General features: G+C 37.1%; 2 protein-coding genes across 8 annotated transcripts; one reads left to right on the top strand and one right to left on the bottom strand.

Annotated features, from left to right (window-relative positions):
- The first annotated feature begins 440 nt into the window (after positions 1–440).
- On the top strand, positions 441–17,856 carry LOC116247655 (DNA polymerase alpha catalytic subunit). The gene is made up of 32 exons (XM_031619894.2): positions 441–1,077; positions 1,172–1,743; positions 3,386–3,556; positions 3,695–3,778; positions 4,313–4,387; positions 6,688–6,752; positions 7,212–7,302; positions 7,670–7,855; positions 8,346–8,509; positions 8,629–8,743; positions 8,981–9,151; positions 9,285–9,398; positions 9,532–9,651; positions 9,757–10,062; positions 10,171–10,263; positions 12,249–12,370; positions 12,474–12,546; positions 12,712–12,768; positions 13,845–13,937; positions 14,044–14,169; positions 14,250–14,347; positions 14,436–14,481; positions 14,690–14,803; positions 14,910–14,993; positions 15,623–15,739; positions 15,817–15,906; positions 16,010–16,086; positions 16,180–16,396; positions 16,482–16,535; positions 16,787–16,906; positions 16,994–17,068; positions 17,523–17,856. Exons 1-32 carry the CDS (start codon positions 480–482, stop codon positions 17,670–17,672), a joined length of 4,638 nt encoding a protein of 1,545 aa, XP_031475754.1. The 5' UTR covers positions 441–479; the 3' UTR covers positions 17,673–17,856.
- Positions 17,857–19,857: 2,001 nt separating this feature from the next.
- Positions 19,858–26,449, bottom strand: LOC116245959 (uncharacterized). Of its 7 annotated transcripts, XM_031617600.2 has the most exons (11): positions 26,307–26,407; positions 25,960–26,076; positions 25,643–25,737; positions 25,429–25,540; positions 23,489–23,525; positions 23,284–23,353; positions 23,072–23,176; positions 22,732–22,882; positions 22,508–22,590; positions 20,431–20,524; positions 19,858–20,348 (listed from the first exon to the last, which is right to left on the bottom strand). In XM_031617600.2, the coding sequence occupies exons 3-11, from the start codon at positions 25,671–25,673 to the stop codon at positions 20,264–20,266; spliced, it is 768 nt and encodes a 255-aa protein (XP_031473460.1). In that variant the 5' UTR covers positions 25,674–25,737; positions 25,960–26,076; positions 26,307–26,407; the 3' UTR covers positions 19,858–20,263. The 7 variants fall into 7 exon arrangements, with proteins under 7 accessions (XP_031473460.1, XP_031473457.1, XP_031473458.1 ...); XM_031617597.2 differs by lacking the exon at positions 25,960–26,076 and having other exon boundaries at positions 26,307–26,449; XM_031617598.2 differs by lacking the exon at positions 25,960–26,076 and having other exon boundaries at positions 25,649–25,737; positions 26,307–26,449.
- Positions 26,450–27,096: the final 647 nt, after the last annotated feature.

Genomic DNA, 27,096 nt, shown 5'->3' with positions numbered 1-27,096 from the left:
AAATAAATGGATCTATAAGATCCCAATGACAGAATACCAGATAGTATAAAAGCCCTCCATAGGCGTATATATAGATGAACTTACAATATGGATATAAATGGATCAAATTCATTGGGTACAGCACAGAGTTGGACCCAATTACAATTGTTTGGCAATGAAAATAGGATCATACCAGTAATAGGATGTGTATTTGGTATGTAATGCTGCGCCGAAATTGCAGAGTTCGAGTCCGAATAACTCAGATCCAAGTTATGGAAATGATTGAAAGTCGGATCCAGTGCAAGTTGGATCCGGGTTTACTTTCCAAGGAGTCGCCGATTCGCTAACCCGACGATCAGGCGCGACAACAACCGAACCGGGTCGTAACTCCACAGAGGTTTCCCGCCATTTCTAGGAAGGGGACTATAAATGGCAGACGACGAGGGAGGGAAGATGGGAACTGCGATGCGACTCTAGGGCCGGAGAGAGAGGGAGAGAAAATGGAGGAAGGGAACAGGAGGCGGAGCACCAGGGGCCCCTCCGGCGGTGACACTGCTCGAGCCAGCGCATTGGAGCGCCTGAAGGCCATACGCGAGTCTGGGCGCTCGGCGGCCGGTGTGGATTTCCAAGTGAGGATCGAGGAGCCCATCTACGACACCGTCCCGGAGGAGGCTTACGCCGCCTTAGTCGCGAAGCGGCGGGAGGCCGTCAAGGACTTCATCGTCGATGACAATGGCCTCGGCTATGGGGACCTCGGCGAGGAGGAGGATTGGGAGCGTACTGCCTACGAGGGCTCATCCTCCGAAGATGACCATGGAGACGACGGGAGGAGTGGCCGCCGGAAGAAGGGCGACTCGAGCGAGACAAAGAAGAATAAGAAGAAGAAGAAGGACGAGCAAGACCAGGCGAAGAGGCCGTCCTCCCTCTCTGCAGCTGCTGCGCTTATGGGGAAACAGAGGCTTTCATCCATGTTTACGTCTTCAGCTTTCCAGAGGAATACGGGGAAGGGCAGCATTGACGATGCAAGCATAATTGATCAAGTGATTGCCGAGATTACTCCTGACGAGGTTGATAGGGAGAGGCGCCGAAGAAGACCAGGTTCGTTTTATGTTTTCCGTCTCTTGTCTTGCACTAAAGTTTTATTATCTCCTTCATCCTTGATGGTGGATACATTCATTGGGGTGATTTCTAGGTGCCACATTCAACACTGCACCGCAACCGATGTCCAGATTCCCGAATTCGAGCGCCACGGCTCTGGGAAATTCTGTTGTTAAACACGAACCGGCGATTCTAGGCGTCAAAACAGACACGGCTAACAAGGAAGCGAAGGTTGCGAGCCACGACTTATTTGATCAATGTCACGATGCAAAACCCCAATTGCAGTCTTCTGAGGATGTTCCAGATAGGATCCAAGGACAGCAGAATTCAGGCGTTACTGACGAGGCGGCAATTTGTGATAGCGAAGAAGTAGCTGCGCCTAATTTGGTCGCGAAGGTGGAGGTCGAAGAGAAAAGGGAGGACAGCCATCGCCTTAATGCGAAGATCACTTTTAAAAGTAACCCCGAATATGCAGCAACTGCTGGTTGGCAGTCAGTATGGCAGGGAGAGAATAATAGTGCAAACAGTGCTACTGAGTCGAAGCCGGAGTTTGAAAAAAATTCGGAGTTTTTCCTGGATTCAGATGGCTCACTCCCATTTTTCGTGCTTGATGCTTACGAGGAACTCCATGGTGAGAACCGTGGAAAAATTTATCTTTTTGGAAAGGTACCTTGTTTATTTTCCCTCTTCTCTTGTTTTTTACGCTGACGTTTGTTCCTTAACGCATGCGTCACTGTGGTGGTGCATACTTGGCATCGATAATCGAATATACATCAGCCTTCCAGTTTACTCACCAGTCGTCTTGACATTAGTGTCTTTGCCTAGGAATAATCTACTTATCTTGGACGGCAGGAGTCGTCTAAGAGAGAGAGAGAGGGAGAGAGAGAGAGATTTTTTGATCTCTGAAACACACCTTTTTGTTTCACAATGCAGTTTTCAAAATTTTAAGAAATCAATAGACCTGGTTTATAATTTCCTCTTATTCTGTTGTATACTCGGAACCTAGTGTATATGAGGCAGGTCACAGTGAAGGCTCAGAAAGCGAATCGGTTATCTGAGTGACATTTTGTGGTGAGTGCTTGACTATATGTAACTTTGACTACTATAGATTTTATTTTGAGCTTATAGATTCGATGCACACAGACTGGAATGCGTTTGAGAATTACAGTTGCATTATTCAATGAACATTTTAGGCCTAACGTATGTAAGCAACGTCATACTAGTTAAATATACTGGTCGTAACATTGCTTAATTTTCCAAAAGCATGTCTCCTGCTTTTAAAAGTCAGGTAGATCTCGTTCGGTTGGTTGCTGACTGTCTGAAAATAGGCCCAGTAGCTGGTGCTTCGTATGAGAAAAACAACGGAAACATCTTATGGTTAATAGTGATAGGGATAATTTAAAAAGGAAAAGGTTCTGACACGAACCTCAGTAGATAGTTTATTTGGAAATATACTTCTTAAAACCATTAATTACCTTGATTAAAGAACAAATTTACTAGTCAAAACTGGAAATTAACTGGACTAGAACATGATTTTAGTCAGCAAGAATCATGCTGGTTGTGAAATATTAGTAATGGACTATGCATTTTTTACAAATCTATTATTTTCATTAAAATGTGGAACAAGCCTTTCTTTCTTGGTCCTTCTCATCAAAATCTGAAAACTGATTCACCAAATGCCCACCTCTCCAAGCACAAATTTATTTCTTTTTGATTAAAAGATTCTTATTTATCTAGCTGGTTAATTATTTGCCATGTTTATATTCATATATTGGATTAAAATGGTGTCATTGTTCTCTTCTTTTCCTGTTAATGTTCCACTTTATGCACTTTTCTGTCCCGTTTTTGGCTCCTAAGTATCCAACACACACATGCATGAGTTTGTTCCCTTGGACAGAAAAGGTCTGCATCTATCTTTCGACAAATACAAAGAACATACACGTGCATGAGTTTGTTCTATTCTGTCTTTTGACACAAAAAAAGACAGGAATATAATTTTTTTATGACACATACAAGTTGATGAAAATTGTCCTTTTATGGGCTGTTTATCAACGCAGATGATAATACAATGTGCACTCTGCATTGCAACTTGTTTCACGATAGATTGAGATGCTAGGTGACTTTGAATTAGTGGCATATGCTATTGTCAACAGAACCGCTGCATTTGATGCTGTTGTTGCATCTATACTAAAAGTCACTTACATAAACATTTTTCATTCTTGAATTGTGTGGCAGTATTTAGAAGACAAAGCATCATGTTTTTGGATTTCTGGAAGATTTTAACAATTTACTTTTATTACATGGTAAGGTCAAAGTGGGAAATAGCTATGCTAGCTGCTGCGTTATTGTAAAGAATATGCAAAGATGCATCTTTGCTATTCCACACGAATCCATTTTTCCAGAAGATGTGACTATGGAGCTTGAAAGGACTGCAAAGGACTCTGATAACTCATCGAGAATGCTGAGAACAAAGTTACAAGTAAATTACCTTATCCTGGCCATAATGTCCACCAGCACTATCATGTATATGGTTTTTTTATGCGCAACACTTGATTTAGTTGCTAGTGTGAAGAGCATAATCTTTCCTTTAAGTAACTATTTTGATTTGGTGGTTCAGGAGATGGCTTTACCATTAAAGACTGAACTGTCTAAAGTCCTTATGGATGCCAGCATTTCTACTTTCAGCATGACTCCTGTAAAGGTTTGTGCGGACAATATATTTTTATTCCCTTTGTTTTGTTTTTATCATTGGATTTATTTTAAATGCTTGTTTTTTAGTTTTGATGCACATATGTGCTTATCATTGCTAACATGAACTGTTCAGTTGTTCCTCGGTATGGTGGCATATACTTTACTCAGTAGTCATTAAAACGGTTGAACATTTTTTAGAGGCTCATGACTGGTAGCCAATCTACAAGGATTCAGCTATAGTTGATAAATTCCCAGAACACGATCAAGAGCCATTGCATAGTTTTTAGGCATTATGGATCACATTTGTGTGGTTAATCTCAATAAAGCATCTTCCTTAGCAAAACTTTGCACATGTGCATGTTTGCAAAATGATCTCTGCTGATTAAACTGTTGTGTACCACTCATTTGCACATAAACATAATGTAATCAATGATGGTCAATATCTGGTTTATCTGTTACTTTCCATTTCATGTTCAAATATGTACTAGTTGAAGTAACTAAATTCACTGTCTTTTTGATCAAATTTCACCATATAATTGTGCAGCGTAACTATGCTTTTGAGAGAAGTGATGTTGCCCCTGGTGAACGCTATGTTATCAAGATCAACTATCCATTCAAGGTAATAGTCTTTTATGCTTTAGTTATTTAACTCATAGTGGCAGCTTTCGACAATGAGTTGTTTGGTTGCAGTCAATTTAGTTTATTGTTCTTGTTTGTTTTTGTCTATTAAGTAGATTTTCTTTTCAAGGGACTGGCCTGGTACACTGTACTGTTTACAAATGTTAATGGTCCACCCTATTTTAATTGACAAAACCCATATGCTTGCCATCTCCCATCAAATGTGAAAACCATGTACATGTTTGGCTTACTAAAAGAAAAGGAAGGAGAACCAAATGTTTATTGTAGTGCTAGTCAATGGCATTTAGTTTGGTAGGTGCTATGTTCTCAAAACAATAGCTGCAGCCTAGGCAGGACTAGGAACATGTAGCAGTCCATGCATCTCCACCTCGTGGTCTCAAAGAACCAACATAGTATTAACTATTAAGATTAACAGCAAACTAAAATCTTCTCAATGAAAAAATTTCAACTTATAATAACATAACAATTAAATTATAAAATAGATGAACACATTAAACATTTCATAACATGATAATAATCATAACTAAAAGTTTAAAACATCTAATTTATTGAAGTCAAATAAATAAAATTTAAGGCGTTATATAACATAAAAACTAAACAAGCTAGTTCACAATTTAAGATTAATGCATTTCAATGTTACTGTGCATATATGGTCTTCTAATTTCTAAATATCTTTAATTATAATTTTTAAAACCTACAAGCCTAAACTAAAACCCAAAATTACTACCCTAGTTAAAGAATAATTCTGAGTGTTAATCACAAATTCTATGTCAACATTGCTTGTCGTTGAATTGTCTTTCAATACAATTCTAAGAAGCAAGTAAAAAGTGTTAGGAAGATCAATACATAGAACATGTGCGTGGGAATGTGTGCGCATCTACATATACAACCTTGCATCTTGAAATCCGTGGATCTCAAGTCAACCCTTCCCCTCTAACTTCAGAGCCATGGATTTAAGGTTGTGAAACAGCTTAGCTAAACTATGCAAAAAGAAAGGAAAAAGAAGAATGGCGATGAACTCAGCTATGAAGTATGAACAGGGTCTATGGAGATTACATTATAGAGTTGGAGCCAACCGATAGAAGTCCGCATGCCCCAGATGAATGAATCTGCCTCGTAGATGTTGGAGCCTGGAGGTGCCCCCTTAACCTTGTCCATATTTAATCCTCTTTGGACACAACGTGTCTAACTACAATCCACTACTGGCAGCACCAATTTATGCAAGAGCCCAGAAGATACGTTCATAATGCCCACAAGCAGCCCAAACTTAAATAACTGGCAGTCTAGTCCTTGACTGGTTGAAACTTGAAGCAATCTTAGTTATTGTTATATATTTGTGTGTGTATGCGTGTGCTATACGTATGTATCATATGTACATATGTGTGTATATATTTATGTATATATGTATCTATGTGACAATAAAAACATATAAATTATTCAAAGCATGATACCATAGTATAACTGTAACTACACATTGTGTGCAGGGGCAGAGCGAGAAATTTTTTTGAAAGGTGTGGGGGGAGGGGGAATAGTATTTCCAAAATTTGTACAGGGGCTGAACAAATTTTTTCAGAAGTTTTACATATGACAAGTTAAAAATGTTCAAAAATACGCATAATTTTTTTTTCCAAAATGTGAGAGGGGGGGGGGGGGGGGGGCTATATATATATATATATACACATGTGTGTGTGTGTGTGTGAGTCTATATGTAAACACATGCAATGTAAAAAACAATGGGAAAAAGAAATATGTGAAAACCTAAAACATATAAGTATTCAAAGTATGATAGTATTTGAAGCATAACTGTAATTGTATGTGTGTGTGTGTGTGTATGCGCATGAGTGTGTCTATATAAAATGCAAGACCAAATGCAAAAACAAAAAGAATGAAAACAAGACCACATGCAACATCAAAAAAATTGAAAAAGAAAAAAGAACGAAAAAAAGAGAAGAAAGGAAAAAAGAATGAAAAAAAGAGAAAAATGTATATGCACTTGTGAAAGAAATTTTCTAGGTTGTGCAACTGGCTTAGAGGTTTTTCATGTGGCAAGATATCTAGCAACCAAACCTTGGGGCTTAGCCTAAGCATGTCTGAAACAAATAGAGTAGGTGACATTTAATACTGTTGTTTTTGGCATTTGATTGTCTTTCAAGTTTCAAGTTCTTGACAAAAGCTTGTTTTCTACATCCTTATTTCTTCTTCATTTTTGTTTCTATTGGCACTGAATTGTATGGTTGGTGTTTCAACGATCTTCTTAACATTTGGTCTATCTTTGGGCAGGATGCAACACTTCCCTCTGATATAAAGGGCGAACATTTCTCTGTGCTTTTTGGAGCCAATTCAAGGTCTGCATGAGCTTGATGTTGCCTACTTTGATTCTGTTCCCTTGAGCCAGCCCATGGTAGTTGTGGGCCAAATAAAGAATGGTTGTTATTGGGTTTCTTGGTCTCATGGATAGCTGGGTGATGTCTCCATCTTCTCACTTTTTTGGGTTTCAACTAACAATTAAATTGTGCCTTGACATTTTTAATATTTTTACATCACTTGATTTTTGTCTTTGCTAATGGGGACAACTGTATCCCATGGAGTGCAAGTGGCTGGCATGATGTAAATCAGTTCTTAAAGAGCCCTTTATGTTTCCAACATTCAATACACTGGATATTTGTTAATCTGCCTTTAAAAAAAAATGCAAGAACCTTTGAAGAAATTATATGCTATCAATTAATCTACTTGTTTTTGTTAGGCTTTGTTCTTGGTAAAGAAAGGAATAAAAAGAAACTTCCTGTATGACTTTATTTATGTAGTGCATTGGAGCTATTCTTAATCAAGAGAAGAATAAAAGGGCCTTCATGGATCTCCATTTCAAAGTTCTTCAGTTGTCCACCTCCTCAGCGGGTAAGATTTTTCTTGTTAGCTTGTTTAGTAGGTTGGCTCCCCCTATGCAACAAGCATGGAAATACAACTATAAATGCAAGTTGTGCTAGTCACATGTATCCAGCACTTTATAGAAATTAGGTGTAGATTTGCTTGTTAAATTAATAAATGTCAAGGTAAAAGTTAACCTCTGTTTTAATTAAAACAAACATGACATCAACTATCTTGCCATGCTTAAGGCACACTTTATTCATTCTGTATGTCACATTGTCTCATGAGGGCCATGCACAAACTTGCATGTATGTATTGGTTCTTCTGAGATTTTTGTCTCATTATTTTTAACATGAACATGTCTGCATGTTTCTTATAGATTTGTTGTCACATGCAGGTGAGCTGGTGCAAATATGAGGTTGTTGTCGACTCTCCAAAGGATGTGACAGTTTCGACCTCAAAGGCCATGCTAGAGATTCCTCCCATAATTGTTGCTTCACTCTCCCTTAAAACTGTAGTGAATGAGAGGAAGAACACTAACGAGATAGTTTCTGCATCTGTTGTTTGCTGTCACAAGGCAAAAGTAAGCCAAAAAGCTAATCTTTCCAAGTTATAAAAAAATCCATAATTTTCTTTTCCCCTATTTGTCTTGGCCCACATGTAATGTATTGTAGATTGATGCTCATCTCGCAATTATCTCCTTATATTTGATATGCCTTTTCTTTTTCTGTTTCGAAATTATATCACATTGGAGTCAGCATATACTGATATATGCTGCTGCATTGTACTTAATTCAGGTGCAGATACCCTGTAGGTGCAGTTGCTTGTATTTGCTGTCATGTACACTTCACAATCTAATTCAATGGCATTTTCTTCTTTTACATACAAGTTTCTGTTTATATGCACATACGCACATTGTTACCGCACCCTCACCCAAATTTGCTTGAAAAATGTCCGTGCAGCACCTGCATCCACACTCACGTGATACAGCTTAAAGTTTAAAGTTTAAACATCTATGAGTGTGTGATTACCTAGAGGCTTCCTAAGTTGATAATAGTTTTTCAAAATTTCAGGTAGATGTTCCCATGGTGACATCAGAGTGGAACAAGGCTGGGGTCCTTAGCCATTTCACTATTGTGAGGAAGCTTGAAGGAGGAATTTTTCCGTTAGGCTTCACAAAGGAAGTTGCTGATAGAAATTCAAAATCACCATGTGGTGTTTTGGTGATTGAGAGCAGGCATGCTTATAAGTTCCTTTTGTGGTTTTATGTTTTGGGCGTCTTGATTTATGATTTCCTCTGTTGCATGAGATTATTGGTTTTGGACCCTTACATATCTCTTCTGGCTTTATATGCAGTGAAAGGGCCCTTTTGAGTCGCTTGATGATTGAAATGCACAAATCTGACTGTGATGTGCTACTTGGCCACAATATCTCTGGATTTGACATTGATGTTCTTCTGCACAGAGCACAGGTTTGTGTTTCTATATGCTTATTATTTCAGAAAAATTGTACCAAACAAGGATGCCTTAACCTAATATGCACTTGGTTTTTGGCAACTAAATGGACTTTAATATTCTCATGTAACAAATTCTTTCAGTTCTGAACATAGCTGGAGATACATGGTTGGAAATGCATACTGCTAATTGTATTTCCTTGATTTACAAAAATGGTTGCACCTCGTCTGAGGTTTGAAACTCAAATCATGCAGGCACTAAATGTGTTATGGTCCAAGATTGGTCGTCTAAAGCGATCTGTGATGCCCAAGCTTACAAAAGGAAGCAGTTTGTTTGGATCTGGAGCTAGTCCTGGTGTATTGTCTTGCATTTCAGGCAGGCTTTTATGTGATACCTATTTGTCGTCTCGTGAACTTTTGAAAGAGGTAATGCGTTGCTCCATATTGCTTTTCAAAGAGAAATTCCAATAGTCAAAAGCAAACATAATTGGGATTGTTGCATGGTGATGATGCATCACATTGGGATCTCTAAGGGGAACACGTTCCTTACTCTTTGTAGGCAAGTTATTCTTTGACACATCTGGCAAAATCTCAGCTTGGAAAGGACAGAAAGGAGATCTCTCCACTGGATATTCCTTTAATGTTCCAATCATCAAGCACACTACTGGAACTTGTATTTCCTCTTAAACCTGTTCTCTCCACCTTTATTAGATCAATAATTTTATCTTATGATATAAAGCTATACATGAGGAAAATTATTCCCGTACTTTATCATATATGCATGCTTATTCAGTCTATGATATCAGGTTGAACATGGTGAGACGGATGCCTGGCTTTCACTGGGTTTGATGTTTCATTTGAGTATGCTTCCACTGACACGACAACTCACAAATATTGCTGGTAATCTTTGGGGAAAGACTCTCCAAGTGAGTTTGCTGTGTTTATTTGTTGAAGTTGTCCTTGTGTTCAAGTAGTGATTATTAGCTTGAACTTGTTAAGATATTGGTGACCTGTCAAAATGACTGTTTCAGGGTGCCAGAGCACAGAGAGTGGAGTATCTCTTGTTGCATGCATTTCACGAACTGAAATATATTCTGCCTGATAAAGCGTCTTATACTGGGAAGGATGCATCAACAAAACGAGGACTGAAAAACTCTATGGAGGATGGGTTTGATGATCAAAATATTTCTGAAAGTGGCACTAATTCTATGGGGAAAGAAAAACACAAGAAAGGCCCTGCATATTCTGGTGGTTTGGTTCTGGAACCAAAAAAGGGACTTTATGACAAATTTATATTGCTTCTGGATTTCAATAGTCTTTATCCTTCCATCATACAGGTTGTCATTTAGTCTTCACTTAATACCACGTGGTTATCAATATCGAAATGATTGAGGTGTATTTTTTATCAAAATTTGTTTCATTTTGTTGGTTCATGTCTTAAATAGGAGTATAATATCTGCTTCACAACTGTTCAAAGAAACAAAGATGGTGCAATTCCTGCTTTGCCAAGTACCAAAATTACTGGAGTGCTGCCAAAGGTACTTTCTGGAAAATCTAAAGTCTAAACCAATTTATAAATTAAATTCTTTTTTAAATTAATTGTTGTTTGTTTATGTCATTTGGTGAATGTAAATATTCTCTATCACGTAGGTTAGTCTAATATATATTTGTTCACGTAAGATGTCAATTGGAATGTTTTTGTTAAATTCAGAAAGCTACATACAGTTATATGACTTGCTTGGTCCTTTATTGCCTCAGCTGATAAGCCTGCTGAGCATGAAAGGAGTATTTAGTTTTACATGTCCATATCAGAACAGCAAATCAATATGGTGTATTTAGTTTGAAATATCAAACACAGCACATATCTTTAGCCGATTGCAGTATAATGGCTAGAGATGTGAAACATTTATAGCACACACGTCCTACAGGTACACTTGAAGGCAGCATGACAGACTTCTGCCAATCTATGACGATAGCAATCCAAAACCATTTACTAGGGATGTAACCAGGTGCCCAGGTGTGACTAGGAGTTGTAGGGGTACAAAAGGATAATAGAAATTAATAAATTGCAACCAGGTTGAATCTTTTCACTGTACGAAAAAAACCACCAGTCAGTCTATGATAAATAACACAATTATATTCAATGAGAACTCGAAAAATAATACCGACTGTACTACCATAAAGTACTTTACAGTTTACACTGTATTTTACACACAATCATATTATTTGTTCAAATGCATATTTAAAATATATAATAAAACAACAACAAAAGACTCACATATAACATATTTAAAACTAAAAAAAACACGTTTTTTTTGAAAAAAACGTTAAAAACGAAAAAACTTGGTTTTCACTTTTTCATTTTTCTCAGTTTTTTTAATGCCAAACAGTTTTTTTTGTCTTTTATTTTTTATTTTTTACAAATCTACTTATCTTTTGATGTTTGTGTTATTAATTTCTCACTTATTTTATTTTTCCCCCATTTTTAGTTTTTTAAAATTTTTACCGTATTTTTTCCTTTTTTTCAAGCTCGCCGTGTTATACCTAAGAAAAACCTGGCCATTTAAAACTCCGAGATGTTATTTGTGACTGTGATATATATATATGAGAAGAAAAAGGAACAGGATGAAGTCAATAAAGCAGGTTTTTAACGTGGGAAAACTTAGGGAGTCAAGTTGCCTGTGTCTTGAATTTGGGCTCATTTCTTAGACCACTTCAGCCAAGGTGATGAGCACACATGCCATGCTTAAGCTCACACCCATGTACACTTTTAAGACATAGAGTGTCGTCCATTAAAAAATACATATATACAATAGGTTCAGGTGAGTAGTAAAGAAGAGTTGTGAATCAAGATGTGGAAAGGATCTCACAAACCATTCGACACCAACATCTGTGCAATGAAAAAGAGAGCAGCATGTTGTCCCTTGTTCCCCTGTAGATGAGTGTCTTATTTATGTTATATCCTAATAGAATGCCATCACAATTGGGTTTTAGGTACAAGCAAAGAAATTGCAAAAGTTCATTAAGCAACGAGGTAAAAAAATGTTCTAAACTAGTCTGCTGGATTGGCTCATTTATGGATGGTTTTTTCACCCTCAAGGATGCACCAATTCCATTTTTCATGGTGGTGCTCCATTATAAGTAGCATAAGCTCTTCGGATGATAAATTTTGTACGTGTGCGATCATGCCAGTAACTAGGCTGTCCTGATCATGATATCTTCAATAGAAACATTGAATCTTTTTCAAGGCTGCGACAGTTATGCGGGCAGCTTGCATGAATGTGGATATTCAATGATGCTCTTGGTTAATGCACATTAACCATGCATATAGATCTGGTTTATGTTCCTTTTATATACATCATGTGTAATCATGATCAGTTGGATTTTCTATATCATTACCTTGAATCATAATATACCATCTTTATCTTTCCTTTTTCATGTATTAATTCTTATGTTGTGAAACCATGTCAAAGTGGAAACAGGCTAATTTAGTATAAAAATAATTTAACATAAAAATGTGCAGCTATTACACTCTCTGGTTGATCGGAGAAGAAAGGTAAAGCAATGGATGAAGAATACATCTGACCGTCACAAGATTCAGCAGCTTGATATTCAGCAACAAGCTCTAAAACTTACTGCTAATAGGTGTGCACCTTTGATTGATGAAATTGGTGAATATGTTTTCCTAAGAGAAGCTTTAACTTTGAAGTTTTTGGTTCAGTACCAACATTAATTGATCTCCATGCAGTATATATGGTTGTTTGGGCTTTACTAACTCAAGATTTTATGCCAAGCCACTCGCTGAGCTTATAACACTGCAGGTGCGAATTGCCTTTAATGTTTTCAATCCTTTGTGTTTTAGCACTTTTTACTGGCCTTGTGTGTGTTTTTTTCATTATCCACCAATATTAAATGCCCTAGTAAAATTCATTGTGGTCTCTGCTGTAAGATCTGTTCGGTAATTAATTTATTAATTTATGTTGTAGGGACGAGAGATTCTACAAAGCACCGTTGATCTTGTGCAAAACCAGCTCAACTATGAGGTATTTACTAAATCTACAGAACCTGCCACTTTGCAATAGTATGTATTGGGTAGACCACACTATTATGGCTAGACATATTCACATGCCATCATGGAAATTGGAATATGCTTGACACTGTTATCAGATTGGTTGTGAAAAAATTGATTCGTTTGGAAGATATAGACAAATGAATAAGGGGTTAAAGAAGAAAAAGTTGCAGATTCAGAGGCTAAATAATCCTTAGATAAGCATTGCCAATTGCTCACCTGCTTGCAGACTTGGATTGGAACATGAAGGTTCTTACTTTGCTAAAAACCTTGTAGTACTTGTACATGTTGATTCTTGGAAGAAGATTGCCAAATTGGTAGTCCTACCTTTTCCTACATATATTAGCAATGTGTTTGGATTCTGGAAGAATATGTGGTGGACAAACTAAAAGGTTCAGCTCAGCTCAGCTGATCTGCTCATCAGGTGTAATTTGCACATAAGTTTACTTGGTAGCTTGATCTCAGGCTAGCAACACCTCATCTGATTGGCATCAGACACACTGAGCTAGTTTTGAACATTTTGTTGCTATGCTCTCAACAAGGTCAAGCCAACTAATAAATACCTTTTATATCTCTGTCAGGATAAGCTTGGTTTGTAATTGCCTGTCACGCAGGATTGTGTGAGCACTGATGCAGAGCATTTTCAAGAAACTTGAGTGTGGAGACACAGATGTACACACATATGCACACATAATAAGATTTTAAACTGTCGCATATATTTTTTATTTTGTTTATAAAATATTATTTACTAAAAAAACTACAAAATTTGACCCAAAAATGCAAAATATGATTTTTCCATGTCCAAGTCGTGTCTTGACCCATGTCCAGAAGCCTTCAGGCATGTCTATGTGACACGGTAATTGATGTGTTGTAGACATTAGGTCTTACCCCTTACCATATGAAACATCACAAAATGGAACCATAATTATTTGAAAAAAATATTACTTTTAGTCAGTAAACCCCTTTTGGGGTCGTTCGGTTTTTTCCATTTCCTATTGTTGGTTAATGATGCAGCTGATAGTTTGATTATGTTGATTCTTGATTCAATAGGTCATATATGGTGATACAGATTCGATCATGATACATACAGGACTAGATGATATTTCTGAAGCTAAGTCTATTGCAACAAAGGTTAAAGTTGAGGTGGGTTTCTTGCATATTGTGGTTTACAATAGATTTGGAATTTTGCCAGCTCAGGGTAGTTGGTATTGATCAATTTGTTTGTTATGAGCTTTCTCCTTGTTTTTAGGTAAATAAAAAATACCGATGTTTAGAGATAGATCTTGATGGTCTGTACAAAAGAATGCTACTTCTAAAGAAAAAAAAATATGCAGCTGTTAAAGTGCAGTTTAGCAATGATGGAAGTCCCTATGAGGTTAGTTCTTTGCTTTAAATTTGTAATTAGTTTATGTTGTTTCATTTACATTTATTTCTAGATGCTGCTGTGTTATGTAGGTAATCGAGCGTAAGGGACTTGACATGGTCAGGCGTGACTGGAGCTTACTTTCAAAAGAGTTGGGAGATTTTTGCCTTGGTGAAATTTTATCTGGGGGGTATGTTTGATTTTCTTGGTTGACATTAGAAACAATATAAAACATAAAACATTTTCACTGCTGTTATAACTTTGCTTCCTTTTAAAAGGTCTTGTGAAGATGTCGTGGAATCAATTCATGGTCGTCTGATGAAAGTAAGTTGTTTCTTTAACTGTTTTTATTACAGTAACTATGATATGCTGCAGTGGATCTGACCTAGCATCAGAAGTGAATTTTCCTGGTTGGCTTGTACGATGTTCATGTCATTGAAGTTTTCAATTCTCAATGTGTCTGGTCTGGACTTTTACACCAAAGAAAATTTGTTTCTGAAAGTGGCTTTTTTTTTTTTTAAATTTAAATCAGGTGCAAGAGGAGATGAGGAATGGTGAAATTGAGCTTGATAAGTATGTGATCATGAAGACATTAACCAAGTTGCCTGAAGAATACCCAGATGCAAAAAATCAACCTCACGTGCAGGTATAATTAATAATGCAAAATATTCAATTTCTTTAGCTAATTTCTGGTTGTTTTGGTAATTGCGTGTTGGAAATTCTTATTTGTTCTCAAGTGGAAATTAATGTAGGTGGCTTTGAGGATGAAACAAAATGGCATTTCATCTGGGTGCTCTGCTGGTGATACAGTCCCGTATGTGATTTGTTGTCAACAGGTTGTACTCTTCTTCCTGAACATCTTGGTTATGATTTTGTAGGTCCATGCGACGTGATTAGGGACCTCTCTTATAATAAGTCATGGGTACATAAATAAGGTCCACGTACCCTGTTGCCGTACCAATACCTGAGTACTTGAACACACTTGGGTACTTTTTACATAGAAACTGATTCAAACTACTTAATTTTGCCTGAATTAAATTTTTTCAACTTGGTTTTCATTTTATTTTAGAATTATTGTTCATGAACATGTAATGTTTTTGTTTATATCACTTGTTTATGTTTATTTAAATGTTGCTTTCCTTTTGATTTTTTTGTGTTAGTTTGCAATTTGCATACATACATACATATATATATCCTGCCGTACCCCTTTGCCCACATTTTCTAAAGTTGTCGTGTCTGTACCCGTATCTCCATACCCATACGCATGTGACTTAGCTTGTAATGCGGCCGTCCCTGAAATTGAAGTTCATAATTGAAAACGACATGATTTAAAAGACACTTTTTAGAGTCTAAGCAGCTTGTTTGGATTTTGTCAAACGTTAGTTGCTAATTCATTGGTCATATATAATCTTTCAAAATTCTGTGTGCTACAAAATCTCAAGCGTATAGATTTTCTATTAAGCAGGGACTATCTGAATCTGGTTCTTCAACTGGAATAGCTCAAAGAGCTAGACATCCTGATGAGCTGAAGCACAATGATGGGACATGGATGATCGATATTGACTATTATTTGTCACAGCAGGTGATGTTGCGGTTGGCATATCCAGTAAAGGTTTGCACTTTTAACTCTGTCATCTAAAAGATATAGTCAACATGCAGATCCATCCTGTTGTATCACGTTTATGTGCCTGCATAGAAGGAACTAGCCCAGCTCGTCTTGCTGATTGTTTGGGGCTTGAATCATCTAAGGTTAGAAACTAAGCCCTTCCAACCCATATGCAACCCTCCACCTGTCTACAAACACACACACACACACACATGGAATCCATGTAAATATGGTGATTTTGTGCAGTTCCAGCATAAAAGCAGCGATGCTGTAAACAAAGATCTAGACAGAACACTTGTATATGCCGAAGATGACAATGAGAGGTGATCAAATTTTTTTCTTTCATGAGTTCTAAGTGTTACATGAACTGAAAATATATGAGGATTTAGTAATTTTTTGTTTATTGAAAACTGCAGATATCGTGGTTGTCAACCTCTGTGGATAGCATGCCCCAGTTGTTTCACAACATTTGAATGTCCTGCTACGTCAAGTTTGCTAGAATGCTCAGGAAGTGAGAAGTTGGATTCTGAAACAGATAAAGAAAGTGAGAATTTCTGGACCAAATTGCACTGCCCTAAGTGTCCAATTGAAGATGAAAGAAGTAGAATATCCCCTGCAATCATCGCTAACCAGGTTCCTTTGTTATGCACTACTAAGTAGTTTAAATAATTATTCGTTTGCATGGTGAAGAAGGCGAGTTATGCTTTTTGCATTACAGGTGAGAAGACAGGCAGAGAAGTTCATTTCGAAATACTATATGGGGCTGATGACAGTAAGTATTTTGGCCACTATAGGCGATGGCCTTGTTGAATTGTTTTCTTGGTAAATATATTTGAATCGTGCTGTTCCGCGGACAGAAGGTTGTTCCGTACAGTTTTGATTCTTATGCACGTTTAGTTTTAGCAAGCACGTCTGCCTGCACGCCATGGGGTTTCGGCTAGTTTTCTCGTGAATGTGGTTGGTCTACGCCTTTTCCCGAACGAATGTAAATACTCGTCCATAACTTGTGATTTTCTGTGCCAGTGCGACGATGAACTTTGTCAATACACTACTAGGTCGCTGAATCTGCGGGTTATGGGAGACTCAGAAAAAGGAACCATATGTCCCAATTATCCTCGTTGTAATGGGCATCTTGTACGGCAGGTGAAATAGTTTTCTCATTTTGTTCAACAGAAAATTTCTCGGATTTACCTTTTTGTCATCTAAAATAAGAAATCTACTTTATGACAGTACACTGAGGTTGAATTGTACAAGCAGCTCTCATATTTCTGCCATGTGTTGGATACGGGACGCTGCTTGGAAAAGGTTCGGAACACTTCCGTCTTTCTTCTTTTCTTCATTTTACTTTTGTGAGAATTTATTCATCAATCTGTTGATTAATAGATCTAGTGTTGCCATGTTAGAAGAATATATCATTTCCCTATGTTACAAGATGCAATCGAAACTTTGTTTTGCATGCATAATTTTGTAGATTCTGTTAGACAATGTGGAATGTTTGGTACTTAGCTCAACTTTCTTTGTAAAATTTGGCTTTTGCCCCAGGCAGCCTTCATCTGGCTGATGGCCCTGTGGCGATGCTTAACAACTTCAATATGGATCTTGGTTATGCTGACTAAGAATCTGTATCCTGTTTCAGAAATCTCCCTATCTTGGACGTGAAGCGAACCATTGTTTACATGCATTTACCAACTGTTTTCTCATCGATTCCCTTTGTAACTAATTACCAACACAATTCCTTGGTGTATTTTGGTGGATGCAGATGGAGACCGGAGTGAGGGTGCGGTTTGAGAAGCAATTTGCAAGGATCCGGCAGGTGACCGATCTAGCAGCGCAATCAATAAAAAGAATCCGAGATCGATGTGCATATACTTGGATTAAACTTGAGGATCTTGCTCTTTTGAGTGTTTAATGCCAATTATTTTGTATTATTATTTGTTGTACAGCAGGATGTTTGAAATGGTTACCGATATGCGAATATTGGGGGTGGGTGAGTTGAGTCGAGATGTATTATTTTCACTATGTCAACCTCTCAGAGGAAGAGTACAGTTGTTTAAGACGGGAAACATGTATAATTTAAATCACATCAATCTGCATATCCATCGTAGGCGAAGAAAATTAATCCCGATCGAACTTACAGCCGCACAGAACCTGACCTACGTTTCATGTGATGAACAATCGACCTGGACTCGGTGAAATCATGCTTTGGCCATTCAAATTTTAGCTTAGCTAGATTCACAGCCTACGCACGATTAAATTTTAGGTATTAACCAAGACCAAGGTATTCACGGGCCTGTTTGTAGTCCACCAAATGAATAAAGCAGCAGCACTCAATTATATGACGGTGCGGAAGTTGGCGTTGGCGTGGCTCTCGGTTGTTAGGGTTGGTTAATTTGTACTTTCGACTTGAAGTAGGTCTCTCTTTTAGCCGCAATGTTATCGGCCTGCCCCACGTGGGGCTAGACCTAGCTCAATCTTAACTTGACCTCATAAAAGCGGGATCCGGCCTGTATGATTCGGATTTGTGTTGTGTCATTAGATGTAGCTGATTAGGATTGGTGAAGTGGGGCATCGGACTCATCCGAATTTATCTCTGGGCGTATAGTTCTGTTTGGGGACTTTCATCTCCTCAAATTATCGTCCTCTGCTTTTGATGTCCAAACGTTTAGCTACCTTTGCCTTCATATTTCTTCATTTGCTGACTGCTTCCACTTAGTCGCGTTGACTGGTTAAATGGAGAATTTCAGAGACAAGTTCCTGTATACATTTTTGTTCTCTGATTACCGTCATCAGATAAAAATTTTCAGGTACTCGTCTAAAAGAATAAGCTGCATCTGGACCTTGATCTGAAATTACCTGAAAAGTTTGATTAGGCACCAATTTATCATGCCCTACAAAAGGAAATAGCAAAGGCTGCTCTAAAGGTTTCAGATTCAGATCAGATATGGTCATCACAGCATGAGTCTAAATGGGTCTTTCTTAATCAGACTTGGAGTTGAATCAAACCCAAAGACATACTAAATGAAAACAAAACTGAACAGGAATTTTTTTTTTTGTTGCAATAAGATTTGAACTACCTTCGGTACTGGACATCCGTAGGATTTGGTAAAATAAAACACATCCGTAATGAAATTTTGATTACTAAAATTATCTTATTTAACCTGACTAATCGGAAATAGATTTGAATACAATATGGATTATAATTAGAACACTTGAAATCCCTAAGCTAAATAGGGCACCGGATGGGCAAGGTGCAGATCCCCCAGCTACACAGACATACACGTGCGCATCTGTATAATTACAAATAGAAACTATAGGGTAGATTGAAACCATGATACCATGGAACGGTAGACTCCATGTTGGGCAGCAACTGATCTAATCATATCAGTGTTATATCTTACCAAATTTAATCTCCCCATCCGCCAGAAGGTCTAAACCTGGATCAATAGTTTTATAATATTGAGGATGCCTTAGAAACAGTCCCAAGAATCATGACGTGCTCACATTTGATACACAAAAGTGCTAGACAAATCCTCATTGAACATGACCAAAAAGGGAATAGGAAATTGCAGCATTCATAACCTACAACGGGCAACTATTTCTTCCCCACAACTGAATGTTCATTATCATAGTTTACATATTACCTTTCTCTTTCGTTTAAAAATATCCTTCGATTATTCTATATATATATATAACATCTGCAATGTCTGCACCTTCCTTATTTCACAGTAATGAACAGTCTCAAGTGGCTTATTCACATTGCAAGTAGCTATTTGCATGTTATAAACACAACTTTAAATATTAAAACACCAAAATCTAAAAAATGCGCTTCTTTGTTCGAATGACAGTTTCAAATTGAATGATGAAGGTTTCAAGTGAGAACCTCCTTTTTGAGAGTATAAAGAAACATCATGTGAATACAATGAGAAGCTCATCAAATATCCAACACATTCTGCAGGCTTTCTCAAGCACTGCATGTGTACGGTCTAAGTGCAGATTTCTCAAATGTTTCTTGGGAAAAGTAAAAAGTATCACTTCAAGAATGTCAAAAGCAATCACGAAGTGAAACCAACAAAACAAACAGATAAGCCTAAGAGTTGATAAGAAATAAATGCCATGTAGCGCAGCCATTTCTTTTGGCCTCGAGAAATTGCAGATAATATGTTATCAAGGATAGACCATTAAGACAAACTTTTTAGTACCATAACCAATATCAAACCACTGCAATTGGAAAACCAAAGTCCCAAAAGAATGGCAACCATTACAAATATGACCCCAATAGCATTAATTAGCAGAATCGATTCGATAATAGTGTTAAATATAACCCAACTGTGGAAGCACATTTAACCGTTTGTATTCTACGGGGCAGCTGACCCTAAAGCTCAAGTAACTACCACACCATCTCAACCAATTTGCTCACTGATATGCCAAATTGTCTTAATGCAGCCTGCTCTAATTGTCATCTCCCTCACTGCATGAGCAGAACAAATATTCCTCACATTATCAGCGTGAAGTCTCAAGCCCCAGAGACGCCACGATCCATTTGCAGAAATCATCCATCTCTTCAGGTACTGTGTAGTGACCTAGACTGCACATGACAAATTGCAACCATAAACCTGGAAGTTTCAAGTTAAAACTGGCAATAATGAAACATGTAAAGGATCAGATACCCATTGTATGATTTAAATGTCATGTTGCGAAACCCTGAAGAGGTTAAAACCTCTGCAGATTTCTCTCCAAACTTGTAGCGAACAACATCATCACCTGAAACAAAAAGGAAAGGCTTTATGTAACATATTTCCTAGTTCCACAATTATATTTTGCATTAGCAGTTGAGATGTTGTCCTGCATGCAGATCTAGGACGAGAAGATGCACAGTTTGAAGGAGATATTGATTAGAATTCCAATTTCAAAGATGCTAATCATGATACAAGTTCGACAATGAGCATTGCATGTGTGCAGGAACATGGTAATGGAAGATGACGGGGGAACCAATCTCAAATATGTAGGCACATGGCTAGAGTTCCAAAAATCAGAATGCATGGGGCACAGATTCAGATTGGATTCTAAACAGCCAAGTGAAAAAACTCACAACCTTGCTCTATCCAGCTTCATCTTTACCCTCAGTACTCAATCCCCATATCTTTTCCTTTTTCAGCCATGAAAATGTGTAGAATTTGGCAGAAAATACTTATTAGATATAATGGCAGCCTGACTAACAAAGCCATCCACCATCCTGTTAACAGATCAATTGTGTCTACCTTCCATGTGATTAATGTTGATGTGCACAAACTCTTGTACGTACATTTTCTATTTGCCAACAGAATATGCAAGTGGCTACACCCAAGTGTTGTAAAGTTTTACTTATTTTAGTTCTAAAAGTATTGTTTCTCTTTATTTTTAAAATAAATATAATAATATTTTTCCCCGATACCAGTTCAGCTGAATTGCTGAACTGGAAGCCTGGGTGACATGATTCAACTTCCGAATTTTTACAGAACTGGCTAGAACCTGCATTAATCTGAATTATCATTAACATTGATTTTTCTAGACATCATTTCCATCATAGGTGGAAAATTCAAGAAAAAGAAAAACAAGTGGAGCAGTTGTCCATGAAAATAGAGAAAAGGGAGTTCCATAAATGAGAACCATAAACACAGAGCAGCATGTGAGAAAGGATGAATTCAAGTAGCATTCATGATCAATTCTCACAAAAGAGAAAAGGATGATAAACAGACTGGTTTTCTTGCTTCTTCTTTTTACTAAACAGTATAACCATGAAAAATTTTGAGGGCCTCGTAACTGTGAGTATCTTCAGTAGCTTCTACATGCAACTTCAGACATCTATTAGCTCTCTGATAGTTGAGTTTGAGTATGCACCCTTTGAATCAGTTGCTCTGTAACCTATGTCACATGGGTGCAGGTACAGCGGCATAGGTTCGGACATGACAATTTTGAAAATTATGAGTACGCAGGTACAACAAATTTTACATTTTAAAAAATGATCAAATGAAAAAAAAGCATTAATAGTTCACACTTATAATCTCATAAGAAAGTCTCAAACAAAACACAAACAAAACATTGTTTATCATAAGAAAAATGGGAGGAAAATATAGAATCTTAGTGGAAGGGAAATATAAAAGAAGGGAAAATCAAAATTAGATAAAAAATGAAGTTTGAAAATATAATTATAAATGTTTTAAAATGCAGCGTACCCACATACCCCTGTCGCCGTACCCACGTACCGACACAGGTACCTGGGCAAATTACACGTGCCCGTGTCATGTAGTCTGCAACTGTTTAAGCTATTTTTTAGAACCCAAAAGTGGTGAGATTTGCCTGAGTTGCTTCAATCCAGCCAACTATATCATCTGGCTGCATATGTTTGAGTAAGGGCAAAAAATTGAAATACAAGACAGCCTGAGAAACTGAATGTCCCAGCATTTTACCAACGCAACATATTTCTAGACTAACAAGAATAGAAGAACTCCTTCTCTCATAGGATGAAAGGAAAATAACTTTTAGGTGTGAACTTTGTCTTTGTGTAAGCAAGAAAGCACAGAGCTGATAAGGATACAACAGAAGCAAGTACCCTTTCAATTGACATGCAAGTGAAGAGGAGAAAAATAAGTAATATAAGACCCATCAGTACATAAGATGGATGAAAACTGAAAAGCAAAATAACTTTAGATGTGTTTTATCTGCACACAAGAATATATAAAATCAAGAAAGAAACAAAATAAGTACCTTTGCCATGCAAGAGTAGAAGAGGTAAGGATGCTGCACGTCTTGCAGCTTCTTCTGACTCACCAATTTTGTCTTTCAAGCTCCTGCAGTACAACATTGAACAAATAAAGGACAGCTGCAAGCAAAGATACACAGCTTGATTGACATTTGTTAGACAATAGCTTCTAAATGCGGAAAAAAGAACAAAATATTGTATACAGAAAGAAGAAACAGAGATGACCGACTTTGCACATGGAAGCCAGCCACTTAGACCAACAGCAGCACTAATGTTGACAGTATAAGGATTTCCATTTCCATATTTTCCATGAGCACAGCAACTTGCTGAATACAATGCAGTAGCGGCACCCATACTGAAGCCTCCAACCCCAAGTTTAACTGGGAAAGCAATAAAAACTAAAATTAGTATTACAAAGATATGCTTTCGCTAAAATTGTGGAAAATTAATTATCATAATATTCTAAATGTCTGACTCATATGTAATTTGAATATCAGCGGGTAAGTTTTCTCAGAAGGTATACAGGATCAGCAAGAAAGATTGTGGAACATAATTTCTAACGGACATACTATCAGCAGGTTCAGTTGACAACAAATTTGCAACATGTGCAGCTGAAGCATCTAAACCTTCCACATCAGCAGGACCTTCCTCAGAAAGATCTCCAACATCAAACCCTGTTAGCAGCAGGTACTTTAGAAAATGCAGGCACTTATGGAGCACACGTTAGAATGCTCCCAGTAGAATAAATTAATCACAAACTTGTTATGGCAAGGAAACTCACATGCAGTACATGGAAATCCACCAAATATGGCTACTGGTCTGGTGGGCGCTGTTGGGCAAATCCACTTGATCTTGACCATTGCAAAGAAATAAAAAGTCAACATACATTAATTATTTTCCCACGTATGAGTTAGATGTTAGATATCATGCCGGAAGACATTTCTCATGCTAGTTATGACACATGCAGATGAATAGCCATTACTTACATTAGGAAGAGGTAGAGTTTCCAACAGCTGGGACCAACTGCATAAGTAAATACACAGCAAATTTGCATTGTGTAAGTGAAGAGAAAATTGGTGATGCAAGAAAACAGCAGTCATGCAAAGCTGCTACCAGAAAGGAAATGTTCCAAACGAGCATGGACAATTAAAGAATTACTTAATTACACAAATTTGGAAAAAAATTCATGCACAATTAGCAATTTATGCCAGTTACAGAAAAAATCTGTTAATAATATGCTCTTCAAAACAAAAAATTGCAAAATAACCTGAAGATTCTACTGCCACGTTGCATGAATGGTGCAACAGATTAATCTGACAAGGTTCTAGGATTATGTTCACGTCCAAAACAGACAAATGTGGAAGTGAAAAACAAGAAAAGATTGGGTGGAAAATAAAACTATGATTAGCATATTAGGAAAAACCTCTAGTCCAATTATTGGAACCATAGAAGTAAAAAAGCAAATTATAGATGGTTTGTCAATTGTCACCCAACAATGAATAAACCAAAAGGAAAAAGGAGTGAATTAACAAGAGAGATATTGCATACAGTGTACAAACAGACGGTCAAATAGGACAAAGATAAAACTGGATAAGCAGATACAAAGTTCCTCAAGATCAAGATTATTACATAAAAGGCTAGGGTATCATATGATTAAGTCTAATCACTATATTTACAAGTACAAACGGAAGTGGATATTCGAAAACAATTTCTTTTGCAAGAACAAAAGAAAATTGAACGACTATAACTTAGCAAAAGACAGGGTGTTGCTCACCAAGATCTCATTAAAGCCCAAGGACAAACAGATACATGGATGAGCTTCGGCACAAGAGTGGGCGGTTTCCAAACCTAGATCCAAAAGGTTTTGTAGGGCAGGAATGCCAAGGACTAGAAAATTTTGAATGATTTCCAACCTTTCATTCAAATAAAGCTTCTCCAGTATAGCATTTTGTTATGCAAATCCTATCTATTACTATAATTCAATAGAAAGATGTACAATATTTCACCTCGGTATTGCTTTTGCAAAATTTTTGGCCACTCCTAACAGCAGTTTAGACCAATGTTATAAAAGGCATAGCGTATCGCGTATCGGTCGGGCCGACCTATACGCCATATCGTAACGTATCGCAAGTATCGTAAAATTAATTTTTAAATTTTAAAAAATATTTAAAAATCAGAAAAAATAGAGAAAAATCATTAAATATCTGAAAAAAATGAACAAAAAATCAGAAATCAGGAAAAATGTATTCAAATATAAAAAAGATCATCATACATAAGGAACATTCATGTGTATCAGCGACACATTCAAAAATAAGAAATCAAATCTTCAAGAATAACATATAAGCATCCATCACAATTTTAAACTTGAAAATTTTATAGAATCTTAGGACTTAGAGTCTTAGGACTTGGAGTTTTAGGACTTAGATTACATCACAATTTTATAAGTTCAAAACATATAGTTATCATCTTTCATGATTCAACGATAATATTTCCCCAATTGATGAATCCTTGGTTATTTTTGATGAAAATGGGCAAAATCTCTCTCTCCTACGTCTATTGGAGTCTTTAAATACAAGAAGAGAGAGAGGGAGGACTATACGATACGTATCGTACGATACACGATACGGATAACATTGGACTTTAGACATCTCAGGAACGAATCGGGTGTTTTACTGTCGTAATTTTTAGCAGAAAATTTGATAGAAACTCCAGAATTTTGCTGGTGCCCTCAATAAGCAAGAGACTAAAAGCTGAAAATGCAACTCGAATAACAAAAGACCATAAAACACAATTGAATGATTGAACCATCCTAAACTCTGGATGTAACGCAGAAAAAAGAGAAGAAAAACAAGAGATTCGGTACCAGCGGCCAGCCAATGATGAAAGGAGTAGAAAAGATGGGAAACCAAGTGCCGTGAAACAGTACCTTAAGCCATTGTCACCAAGACCATGAAGCCAGACGATGGTTGCCTGATGTTTACCTTTGGGCCTAACGACATGAGTCCTCCCAAACTCAAAGGTCCTTGCACTTCTACTTCCTACATCCACAATCTCGTCCATTAAAACCTACTCCACCATCAAAAAAAGATAAAAGCAAAAAAATGGTGAGTTCAGCAAAGGAAAGGATGCATTTGAGCGACCAGAACCCAAAGAAGTGCTTCCGAAGCTCATCTCTGGCGACCGCGAACCCGCTGCCGTGGCCGATGCCGCTCCTACGATCGATCGTAAGCACGTTCTGAAACAATCAAAAAATAATCTGACTTTTTTAGGGATACCCATTTGCTGAAATCGAATAAATCCACTGCATCAGCATTAGAAATCTTCACCACCAACAGACTGTCCCCGTACCAAGATACAGAAATCAGAACAAGTGAATGACCGCACTCCACCCGAAAAGCAAATAATTCATAAAGAAGGAAACTAGATGAGGGGAAAAGGTTGCTCTGAGAATCAATACCAACAACAAATATTCGTCAAAAAGAACAATCCTCCCTCTAGAGACGTCCCTTTGGCTCTGAAACCAAAAATTTGATACGACCCAATATCTCAACGCAGGAACGAGAACAGAATCAATCTGGAAACTTTGGTATTAATAATCGATTATGACAGAACCAACCAACATTACAAAAAGGATTCAAGACCAACCAAACAAAAATTGAAATGTACAGAATGAGGTCTATGAAGTGTGAAGGACAATAAGAGGGCTGAGATTTCGAGTTTCCATTGGTTGGTTGAATGATTTGAGTTTCTCAAAGAACGCTAACTAAAAAAGGGAGAAAGCGATACGATCGAAGGCCAGCCAACCTGGTGGGTCTGTGGAGCCCCAAAAGCATTCGACCTTTCCTGCTCCACTTTCTTTTTCCCTGTAAGGTTTTTTTTTTTTTTCAGAACATTTGGCTCCTCGAGGGCACGCAAACCATTTACCAAAAAGTATGCTCCCTTTTCGGTACTTTTCTTCTTTTTTTGAAATTTTATACCATTACTCTTCGTCGTACTTATATCTCCAAACTCTAAACCATTCACCTCATTTTTCAATTATATATATATTTTTTGTTAGGACTTATTTAGATGACACCTTAAAAAGGCGTTCTGTAAAAATAATATTTTATTAAAAATTGGACTTTTTATTAATATGTTTGGGAAACTCAGCCTCAGGTGACACACCAAAAACAACGATTTCTATAAAAAACTTGAAGCATTGTTCAAACTATTTATTCCTCTTTAAAAAACACTGCTTGATATCCAAATTCAGGCTACACTGCTTTTTTGGTTTTCATTGCCAGTTTATTTCTGCCCTCATAGCTATGATAGAACATAGTTATATGATCATGGCCTAACTTCAAAATCTAATTTTCCTGTCATTAAATGGTCATTGTTGAACATTTCATCAAACATGAAATGGTCTCAAAACTTAATATTTCAGAATTTAATGTTTATTTGTATATGTGTATAAATGTATAGATATATCTGAAGAATTGGAATCAGCCAACTACCTCTATAGCTATGTAGTTATTTTTTTATTTTGTGTCACTAAAAATTGTTCGCAATCATATTTTTTGATATACCGCAAAAGTTATACCAGTCAATTATGTGC

Source organism: Nymphaea colorata, chromosome 1 (assembly GCF_008831285.2).
Source record: "Nymphaea colorata isolate Beijing-Zhang1983 chromosome 1, ASM883128v2, whole genome shotgun sequence".
NCBI classification, from domain to species: Eukaryota; Viridiplantae; Streptophyta; class Magnoliopsida; order Nymphaeales; family Nymphaeaceae; genus Nymphaea; species Nymphaea colorata.
This window is presented reverse-complemented; position numbering and strand designations above follow the sequence as displayed.